The following is an 11,551-nucleotide window of genomic DNA, read 5'->3' on the forward strand; positions in this document are numbered from 1 at the left end:
CAATTTTTATCAACTTTATTGTTATGGGACCTTGTTTACATAGTGTTTCAGAGTAGACATGTAATAACATCTGAATAAAATGAAATGATAGAAAATGCCTTCAACAGCGTATCAACAACCGGAAGAATAACTTACTGGACATACATATTAAGACATTAAGAAATGTGTAATTTTTTTTTTTTTGGAGGACCGCAGCTGACGAGAGGGGGTGTAGGGCTGAAAGAGGTCAGAGATGTATGCAGGGGCTAGGGAGTGGAGAGATGTGTAGGTTAGCAGGAGGAGTTTGTACTGGATGCGTGACTTGACCGGGAGCCAGTGAAGGTGGAGGAGGATGGGGGTGATGTGTTGCCAGGGCTTGGTGCGGGTGAGGAGCCTGGCTGCAGAGTTCTGGACGTACTGGAGCCTGTCCAGGGCTTTGCAGGTGACCCCGAACAGAACTCCATTGCAGTAGTCCAGGCGTGAGGAGATGAAGGTATGTATTAATGTTTCTGCAACGGGGTCGGGGAGAGAGGGCCGGAGTCTGGAGATGTTTCGAAGGTGAAAAAAAGCAGTTTTGACAGTAGACCTGATGTGGGAGTTGAAGGTGAGGCTAGAGTCCAGAGTGACGCCCAGGCTGGATGGAGCAGCCATCGACGGTGAGGAGCAGATCTCCAACCTCCCGGAGCAGTGTTTTTGGGGCCACAACCATGAGCTCTGTTTTGTTTTTGTTGAGTTTCAGTAGGTTTGTTGACATCCAGGTTTGGATGTTGCGGAGGCAGTTGACTAGTGACAGCTGGGATGATGGATTGGTACTGATGTAGAGTTGGGTGTCGTCGGCATAGGAGTGGAAGTTGAGACCATGTTGGCGGAGTATTTCACAGAGGGGGAGCATGTAGATGTTAAATAGAAGGTAGTCTGGAGGGGGCTTCACCGTGTGTCATCAGAGCTGTCAGAGTCGCAGTCAGAAGACTCATCTGAAAGACTTTGCAAGAAGCTGATGGTCTCTGCTCCAGTCAAAAGCTGCAGATAGCATCGTCTAGCATGAGTCTTAATTTCTCCGATGTCGTGCTGCTTTTTCCTAAACATGCTCTGGAGACCTTTCATCCCGTCTTCGCTCAGGCCCAATGGTGAATCTTAAATGTATAAGATAAAGACAATATGAGTTACTTCATCACCTATCACTGATGTGTAAAGTCATGCAAAGTAAACATGTAATATATACTGTACTTTGCAGGCAGGACATCTCTTTCAGGGAATCACTGCGGGTTGAAAGGACCTTCCAGTGTTGGTTCATTTCTGTGACGAGAATCTTCTTCTCCTCCTGTAGTCTCTTCACTGCCATGACAAGGTCGAATGCTCTTCTCTTTGTCCTGAGGTCGAAAGAGTCTGGAAAGCATTTATGAGAAAACATGAATGAATGTGTATGAAAGATCAACATTCAAAGAATCTATGAAGTCTTAAATAGATTTATATATCAGACATGAAGGTTTTCCACATTTGCTGTGAGCATTCAGCAGACTGGTGTACTTACCACTGTTTGGTAGCTGCCATGGCCAAGCTTTCTCCACAGACAGAATGGCTTCGAGGCACAGCGCTTCTGTGCTTGGAACCATTGAGTTGTATTTCTCAACTGTGGCTGTCAGGACCCCTTTCTCATCCCTGATCTTGCGGCGGATCCGGGAACGACCTTTGTTGCTGTCTGTGTCTTTGTAGAGACACTGCGAACGTCTCTTGACACTTACTGTCAGCATTTCGATCTTGCTGGCCAAGGCAGCAGCATCCCTTGGGTTGTTTGTTGTTGCTTTTTAGAGGAAATAGGTGTATTAAGCACAGTAATTCACAATAACAGTGACATTTGATCAAATGTTTTAATATTATTTTATTACATATGCTTCATGAAAAATAAGTAATGCAAATGTCAATAGAGGGTTATCACTAATTCTGAAGATTTAAAATAAATTGATAAATCATGACTACAAAAAAGTTGAAAAACGTCATTAAGATTGTCCTCACTTTCTGCCCACTCATTCACATCTCTGACCCAGTCTTCCAGCTGCTTTTCAGTCACTGCCAACTCAGCCTTCATGGACTCCAGGTTCTGCAATTGCTTTTCCAGAGCTTTTGTGGTCTACAAACGTCAAACAATTAAAGACAAGTAAATACAGAAATCTACATTTAGGCTGCAGCCACAAATAATTCTTCTAAAACTATGTTATTACCTTCAGATATCTGCGGGACAGTGAGGTGGCCAAGTTGCTGACTTTTTGCTGATTCCAGCGCATGGCCATCAGCGTCAGCATGTCTGTACGTCCTGCAAAAGAGAATATCACATTATTACTATTCCTCTTACTTCTTATACTGTAACTGGGGTTTATACTATATTGCCATCCTAAATGGTGTTCTATGGTCATAACCGTCAATGAGCTTTTATGAGTTTCTGTTGTTGGTGTAATTTGTTAGTGTAATCTGTGCCTTTCTGAACATTTTTTGAAAACTGACAGTAAAGGTTCTATCGTAACTCACCTGCTTTTGACATGTGTTTTGTGGTCACTGCTATCCGAGAGAGGAAGGCATTGACCTGTTCCACCTCCTCCCCTAGGGTTAGTCCAGCCCCCTCTTGATATGCCCCACTCCATTTCACCTGTTTAAAATATATTCAAAAGTACGACTCGTTACAACTTGTCACTATTCACAAGGAGGTTTTTACATAAAGTGATTGTGTCACATGGTAACAATTCCTTACTTCACATTTGAAGTCATGCGCTTTGGCATGAAACACTGAGAGAAAGGGCTTCATGTCGAGAAGATGCTGGAGCTCTGGACAGCTTTTTGTGATTCTCTGGAGGTAGGGCCAATATTTGCAGGTCACATCCATGCAAAAGAACATACTACTGGCCAGCTTTTTCTGTAGGTACAGGGGATAAGCAAAGATTTCTCCCCTGTACATATTGAGAGCACAGAGGAGCACTCCATGTCGACAGACGGCAAGCTCTAGTCCCTCCTCATCCAGCTTGCCGGCTGATTTTTGGGAGGTCTCTCTGGCTGCCGACCACTGTCCTCCACAAACACCTCTTCCGGAGACCTAATATATAAAAATGTATTGATGAAAATGGTGCAAAGACTAACCTAACCAAACCCTTCATTAGGATATTATATTATACATAATTAGAGTCTGCAATATTACATGTTTGGTTGTGGTGTGTATATAGTCCACAAATCTTGAGACGTCTTCATCCCTGGCTATAAAGACACCGTCAAAGATGGCCTGTTCCTCAGATCTAAATAAATCAAAGGAGCAATGTATGACATCTCAGATTATTGATTGATTGATTGGTTCACATCAAGATAGTTTTGTTTCGTTATTTGTTCAAATACTGTGACATTATATATTTTCTATAGTACCTAGCTGCATTCTTGAAACGGTAATGCTTGCGGTTTCCATCCACGGAAACTGCAAGCATATCAGGGCTACACGCAGGACAGGTGAAGGGCTCCTCCTTGCACATGATGTCGACCTCATAACGCACAGCCTCCAACTCAAAGAAACTTTTGATGAAGCTGTCAGTTGAGATCTTCCCAGTCTATAACAAAATAAGGACATCAACAGATAATGTCAAAAATAAATTATAAATTATAAGGACACAGCTTACAATTTGTACAATACAAATAGATCAAAAAGGACAAGTAACTTCAATACTCACACGGCCGAAGCGCAACGTTCGCTGATCGAGCATCCTTAAATATGCCTGAAAGGATAGTCCAGGTGCAGCCATTTTCATTTCTTCAAATGAGAAGAAAACATCTGTGGCATAAATGGTGGCGAAGTGAAGGGTAGCTGGCCAGTAGTCACTCCGAAGAAGGTCGTCAACCCCAGTCGTCCATGTCGCAGCGCATGCTTCACAAGCCAACTCTGGCATGCTTAGCTCATGTCGTCCTTGAAAAACAGACAAGGTGTTTTTAATACATTTGGTATTCTTTACTCAATACCCATGTTAAGGTTTAATAGACAAGCTATCCCACATGTCTTTGAGAAGGGTTGGATATTATCAAGAAGAAACTTCAATAACATCTATCTTAAGAAACAAGACAAACATTCTTCCCATTCTTACCATTCATTGTGATCACAGTCACAGTCTTTCCTGGCTTGAGGCTCAATGACTCTGATGCACAACCACAGATTTTGTCCGGGATCTCCACAGGTACAAACCGCACTGGAAAAAAATTCAAATGGGAATTAAAAATAATTTGTCTCTTTTGAAAAATACTACATTGTTATGTGACATATTTAGGATTTAACTTTACATCAGAACATTAAAAAGAGACTTAAGCACACTGCTGGGAATTAACACAGAGGTGTTGAGGAAGCTCACATTTTCAAAATGAAATTCTCAACAAGTCCAGCAAGAAAATGTACATTCACAAACCAGAACTTACCACAGGAGCAAAGGGCCATATTTAGTACATGTGTTGTTGGGGCCAATGGCTGGAAGTAACCTGCAGTAGTAGCATCTCTGTTGTGGAGGGAGTGTCTGGTGTGCATGCTGACATCACAGTCAGCACAGAAGAAGGGATGTGGTCGGCAATCCCGGCACCGGACAACAGACGTTTTGCCCCAACACTGTTGGCAAATGTGTGTTCCCACATTTGCTTGGGCCACTACGGTGTTAACTAGATGTGGTCTCGCTGCCCTCCAGCTCTCTGAAAAAAAACTTTTTCGAGTGCTCCAGTTGGTCGATGCCAGCAGAGAAGCACTTGGGGTTTGTGCTACCACCTCATCTCCTGTAGTATCGCTCAGAGACTGCTGAAGATCTCGTAGAAACCCCTCTGTTAAAACGGTACAATAAAGTCCAAAGCACAATGATTAGTTTTCTTTAAAACATACTGGATGGAGTGGTTTTGAAAGCTGTAACTACTGTGTTCTTAATTCTAGCAAATTATGAAGTTTAGAAATGAAGTACGTATCACATAAAGATACAAGTATGAATATGTGTTTCGGGCTAACCAGACCAAATGAAGTACATACCAACAGTCTCTGGAGCGATAGCTGGAGCAAAGATCAGATCACAGTCAGGAGCAGCAACGGGGGGATCAGTGTTACGACTGCAGCCAGCTGTATCAGAAAAAACATTTATTTTATACCATTAAATTGTACTACTTTTCCCTTACTAAGAGTTATGTTTTCATTCATTTCATATACTCAAGTGCCTAGAAATATATATCTTATACTGACCCTGATTTGAGACATTCCGGGTTGAACGTGGTCTTGCAAAGATCAAGTTTCCCTCACTGTCTCTCTTCTTCCAGCACATCATTGACACTGCTGGCACTGCTGCTGCTGCTGCTGCTGCTGCTGCTGCTGCTGCTACTGCTGCTGTTGTTGCCGCTTCCAAGTGGAAGCGGCAACAACAGCAGCAGTAGCAGTACAAAGCAAATCATCAGCACTCCGTAGGTCATCCCTTAAGGCGAGACACCCCAGGTGAATAGGGTAATTTTTTTAACTTAAAGATATCAGCTAAAAATTTCTCCAGTTAATTACTTACAATAAGGCAATTGTTTTTTGTATTACAAGTTTTCTGAAATAGCATGTTTAAATATGCAAATGAACCATTATCTCATGAAATATGCGCATATTTTAACACATTTCAGGAACCGAAATCTGAACTTTGGATAAAGCCAGGATCAAAATTATTATTTCATTTAGTAGTCATATTAGTATCTAAGGCTTTTACAGAAGGGATTTTGGATATCTCTTTGTATCACTCCATAAATCAGAAAATACTGTCAACAGCCCTAACATATCAATTTTCACCATGTTTTTAGGTATAAAATGTTATATAATTCAGGCTATGAATTATATATGACCAAACCCTTCTGTAAAAGCCTTCATAATATTGATAGGAATATAACTGGAAGGTTTGGTGTATGTAACTGCTACTGAAGTGGAAATTTCGAACTCAGAGTAGGAGAAAAAACTCATTTTGAGAAAACGACCTTTAAAGATTGCAGTGTGACGCTAGCTAAACCCTCCTGTTATCTGGATGATAGCTTGCGCATCGACGCACTCCGTGAAGGTATTTCATGTTCGGGGTCATTTGTTTTTTGTATAACCTTGCTTTGTGCAAGTGACAATTGTTGTCGTCTTCTCTGTGAACGTTTTTTTCTCCGTTATTTTGCCATTTTCAGATTTAAATTTCTAGCGGAAAGCTAACCAGGAAGTGCTTTAGCACACCACGTGACGCATCTGAACGAATCACGTTGTCAGAAATTGACACCAGCCAATGAGATTTCGTTTCTTGGTTTAAGACCCCTTTGCACTTTCACGATTGGTTGCTGATACAAAGGAAATGACCATATTTGGATCCGATGAGATTGTGCAGGAGAAACGGAGCTTTCAAACGATACCTCTGATGACATGGTGCAAACAGCGGTCGCGGTACTTTATGTTACGTTAGAATGCTAACTTTTGGTGAATTTAGGAGAATTCTACAGACGCAAATAGACAAACTATAGTAAAATAAACACTTAAATGTGTATTTTGTACGTTTTCCTTCCAAAAGCCTGAAAGAAAACATGTTATGGAATCAAAATAGCACAAAATCTCAAAATTGACCAGTGCAGGAAAAACGATGTTTTTGCCTGCCGTGTCTCGCCTTAACTCTTTCTGCTCAACCAGCTCATCTGCGCTTCTCAGGAGATCCTCAAGATCAGAATCACTCATTATAGTGAAGAGACACAGACAGAGACACAGAAGAAAGACTGACAACAGAGTTAGACAGAGAAATAAATAGAGAGATAGGAAGAGACTATCAAGTACAACACAGCAAGGACAGTTTAACAGGACAGACTTGGCTCTTAAAAGTGCCTTTGGGTTGTTTGGAGTTTGGAAAAACAAAGGGTTGTTTTTTGGAGAACAAATTGCAGGATCTGTTGAGAGAAAACAACATAATTTAGAAACTCAAAAATAAAATAACAATGCCAGTGTAATTGTTGTTGTTTACAATTTTCTACTTGGCTAATAACCAATTAATGCTTACTACTGTTGTCATTAAAGGTATTTTCACACCATCGCACAGCAAAATCACAGCCACCAGTCATTTAAATAAGTAATTTGTACAAAAATTATAAAAGTATTATTACTATTAATACTAAAAACACATGTATACAAAGTATTATTAATAGATTTACGATTCCAAAATTATAAAAGCAGAGTAGACATGTGGAGATTATCCGGCTGAACAAAACGTGATCCGTCTCTGAGCTAGCTAGCTAGCTCAGGCGAGTTCATTTGTTATATTTAGGTAATACCCTAGTAGATTGGAGATTATCCGGCTGAACAAAACGTGATCCGTCTCTTAAATGTGTGTCAACCACAGACCTTATTTCGAGCTATTTTCCAAAATTCTATGGAGAAATTGCAGTGCGTGTTCTAGCTAGCTAGCTAGCAAGCTAGCTCAGGCGAGTTCATTTGTTATATTTAGGTAATACCCTATATTATTTAGTTACTATACCCCTCAGAAAGGTGCCAGAAGCAACATTGGCGCCGATTAGATTATTATTATTATTATTATTATTATTCGTGGCTAAGTTTATTTCCTATAACTATGTGTTACCCATGCTCTTACCTTGATTCTGAAGAACTGCGACTCTCTCATCCAGGTTTGGTCACGTAAAGTGCAAAGGTATGCCGTCTTTACGACGGTACCTGAGGATTGTGGGTAATGTAATCGCAAAGCGGACAGAAGTCGTAACAACAATAGCTGGGGATTGTGGGTAGTGTAGTGTCTTCGGCCATCCAAAACTCAAAAGTCGTCACAACAATAGCTGGGGATTGTGGGTAGTGTAGTCTCTTTGGCGCTCCACATTTCAGAGAAAACAAGTTGTCTCAGAATTGTAGGGGAAAAACACAAAAGCATTGTACACAATTTAAACCTATCAATGTCGTTTAATTAACAAAGGTAATCTGGTGTTTTTGAGTGGATGAGTAATGGAGATATCACTGTCAAATCAATCGACAGTAAGGAGAATACTTACTTCCGGGTGTACAATTCTCCGTTATCCAATGGGAATGGACGCTCACATTGCCTTTAACAGCTGCCGACACAAACGAATGCCGTGCTTCCCTAAGCGTCAAATACCGACGCCGATGGGAATACATTGCAATCAGTTGAAAGCTCTTTGCATCCGTTTATGACGTTGATGGAAACTCGGCGCGTCACAACTGGACGCCACGGAATTCTGACCAAGCGTCGCTCCTGGACGCGTTGGGAGTGAGAGTGTGTTGGGCTATCAGCCACCACAATAGGTGTTCTGCTCCAACAAGAGACACTCTACAAGGCTCGATGTGGACAAAGCTCGTTTGCCATGTTTTCGCGTTAGCGCGTTGACACGAGTAGAGTAGTCTGTCCAACCAGACGGCCTAAAGGCGTCATATTCAGTCGGAGAAATGCACAATTTTCGACTTCCTTAACTCGTAGCTCTGTTGCCCCAATTACGAGTAACGTTATCACATCAGGTGTGCAGAGGTGGGAGAAGTACTCAGATCTTGTAGCTAAGTAAACAAATACCATAGTGTAGAAAGAGTTCCTCAAGTATGATCATCAATATATTTAAAGTAGCGACAGTAAAAGTAGTCATTGTGCAGATTGGTCCATTTCAGAATAATATATATGATATGTTTTATAATGATTGATCATTAAAGTGTTCTCAAAGCTGGTAAAGGTGCAGCTAGTTTGAAGGACTTTGTATACTGCAGGGTAGCTTGTGAATTTACTCCAGGTGGAACTAAAGTCTGATTTAACACTTGATTATAATTCACATCATTCATCCAGATCTGTGAAGTAACTAAAGGTATTAAATACATGTAGTGGAGTAAAAGTACACCATGTACCTCTGAACTTCTGAAAGTTCTATACACACCAACACATTAACAAATAAGGAGTGAGAGTGACGCGTAACCAAAACCGGAAGCTGCATACACTCTGTTGGCTACCATTAGCAGCTAACTTTTTCGCTCCGATTTTTACATAAAAATTGAATTATGGATTATAAATAATTTTTTCAAAGGCACAGATACATTATTAACCTATGGATCAACAGTTGTAGCCTTTTTTCTTTTTCGTTTTAATGCCATTGAACACGTCTTTTGATCAGATTGACAGCTACGGTGAGACGATCTCCCGTAAAAGCTCCGTAAAGGTACGTGTTGTGATGTCTGTGTTTGCTTCCCCTGTCGCAAGTTCGGATCGCTCAGTGATGATATAACCATATCATCTGTGGAGTCTCAGCTTTAATCGGATATATTGTATGTGCAGCTACGATAAGTAATAAGGGTATCTTTATCTTGAGTTGTGTGCTAAAGTGCGTTAGCATTTTTTCGCTTAGTGCTAATTCAGAGGCTTGGTATTACCCTTGTGTTTTGTTTTGGTAAAAATGGTTCATATCTTCAGTTAGCTGAGATTCTCCCCGTTAATCTGGTGGTACACATTAATAGTTTCATAAATGTTAAGAAGCCCTGAGTCATTGTCTCGAAAAGAAAACGGTGGGAGGGGTCCAATGGGGGGACAGTCGTCCTTAAGAGGTTAAAACATTAAACAATAACTTTTTTAAACCTTTTTATCTTTATGTTTTAAAGATATTGTATAAAACTCCCCCACTACTTGGACTATTCCTTGCACCCCTCTAGAATAAGCCCGAATGGTCTCAACCATATTGCATCAGTAACATGCACTTGTTGTTATAACAAGATCGCAAGGACACTGGTAGCGTTCGGACAATTGAGTGTTGTTCAGTTTGTGTGTTGAGGAACATGCGTGTGCGTGCATGAAAATATACCACACACCCAATTACAATTGCATGTTCAATTCACTACCCTGGAAGTTAATAAAGTTGTTAAAGTTGGAACAGCCTGTGGACAGCCTTTCTTCCTTGCATGTCAGTCGACACCTTCTTACAGAGGACAGGCAAATCTAGCTGCAGCACGACCCGTATATCTTCGCACGCCGTGTTCTCAACACATATTTTTTTTAACATTTTTAACATCGTGGATACATCCTTATATTCTCCCGGCAACACACTGAACGTCAACTTTGCCTCCTTATTACACTCACCCCTACTTTCGTGGGAACAATGAGTCTGCGTCTTTGATGCACACAGGAATAAACGCAGATCATCCTCTGGCTGCAGCCTTGACCGGTACTTGCTTTTGATCAAAGTCAATGCGGAAAACCCGCCCTCACACAGGTAGGTGGAGGTGAAGGGAATGAGCACTTTACAGCCTTTTTTGCGAGGTGGGGGAACTCGGTCTCCACAAACAGCGTGCAAGTGTCACTTTATTCATCTTTTTCTCGTTCTTTTTTTTCTCACGCTGCGCCTCCCCTGACGCTCTCTGGCGCCCCCCAGGGGAGGCGCGCCTCGCACTTTGAAAACCGCTGCTTTAGTGGACACATTGAAGCATTACACATAGAATATTTTTATAAGGAGTACAAAGGTACTATTCAGTGGATTAGTAATTCATCTTTGATAATTTAATAATTCCATCCAAGTATTTAAAAAAAAAAAAGGGACAAAAGCACTGTCAACTAGAAAATGCATTTCCTGCAGAAAATGCGTGCGAATGCTGTAAACCAGGGGTAGCCAACACGGTGCCCGCGGGCACTTAGTCGCCCACAGGGGCAACGTGAGTCGCTCGCGGGGCTTGTTCTAAAAATAGCTCGCCAAGCAAATCCAACATGTATAAAATACACAAAACAAAAAAGGAAATGTAATTAAAAGAATCTACCCTATGCATAAACGAAACCTACATCATAGCGAACTCTATCTACTTACTACAACTCTATATATATCTAACACCCCTCCTCCCCCCACCCCAACAATGAATATCGACCAATCACGTTCTTGCTTGATTTGCGGGACCAGCGCTGCAGTCGGGAAGAAAAGCAATGTGGCACCTCCCCGCTGATTTTCCTTCTGGCAGAATCTACACAACACATCAGCCCCATTGAACAGCCTATCATGCCAGCCTATACAACACATGAGGGGCAGAGTTTTACTCTGTGTGTTGCAACTTGCATATATATTTATTGCACTTGACGCACACACACGCATGGCGTAATTTCCACCTGGGACAGGGGGGAAATGTCCCCCGCTCTTTTCGAAATCCCGTTTGTGTCCCCCCACTTTACAAATATGTTTATTATTATTTTTGAACGCAAGCCGTCATCGCCACGGAGGAGCACACAGCCTCAGCCTCAGCGAGACAGAGGGAGAGCTAGGGAGAGCACACCTTTATCTATTTAATATAGATAAAGTAAGAAATCATTCCAATGTGTACTATAGGACAGTAAAAAAAACTAAAAACAGTTTAAAAGGGGAGTGATTAGTAAAATATGCATAAATAGAAAGAAAGAATGCTAACTAGGTAACATAAGATAAGAATAAACCAGTTTAAATTATTTGTTATTGGTTGTGATCATATTCTAAAGATGTTTGGATTATTGAAAAGTATACAGCTCCCTTTCATATGAGTGTTGTGAATTGTATCCATCAATTCATGTTGTGCTCCAGATTGATGCAT

General features: G+C 41.2%; 1 protein-coding gene across 1 annotated transcript; it reads right to left on the bottom strand.

Moving 5' to 3' along the window:
- On the bottom strand, positions 1–3,507 carry LOC117479629. Its single transcript, XM_034126726.1, has 9 exons — positions 3,382–3,507; positions 3,164–3,257; positions 2,723–3,061; positions 2,503–2,620; positions 2,199–2,290; positions 1,993–2,107; positions 1,511–1,780; positions 1,207–1,365; positions 1–1,112 (listed from the first exon to the last, which is right to left on the bottom strand). The coding sequence occupies exons 1-9, from the start codon at positions 3,483–3,485 to the stop codon at positions 907–909; spliced, it is 1,497 nt and encodes a 498-aa protein (XP_033982617.1). The 5' UTR covers positions 3,486–3,507; the 3' UTR covers positions 1–906.
- Between the last annotated feature and the right edge of the window lie 8,044 nt (positions 3,508–11,551).

The sequence above is a fragment of the Trematomus bernacchii genome, unplaced genomic scaffold, assembly GCF_902827165.1.
Source record: "Trematomus bernacchii unplaced genomic scaffold, fTreBer1.1, whole genome shotgun sequence".
NCBI lineage: Eukaryota > Metazoa > Chordata > Actinopteri > Perciformes > Nototheniidae > Trematomus > Trematomus bernacchii.

Excerpts from the sequence above, each read along its gene's own strand:
- LOC117479629 (XM_034126726.1), bottom strand. The coding sequence starts at position 3,485 with ATGTGCAAGGAGGAGCCCTTCACCTGTCCTGCGTGTAGCCCTGATATG. Across the intron at positions 2,621-2,722 it reads CGCATGACTTCAAATGTGAA|GTGAAATGGAGTGGGGCATA; the intron begins GTAAGGAATTGT and ends TATTTTAAACAG. Across the intron at positions 1,366-1,510 it reads ATGGCAGCTACCAAACAGTG|ACTCTTTCGACCTCAGGACA; the intron begins GTAAGTACACCA and ends AATGCTTTCCAG.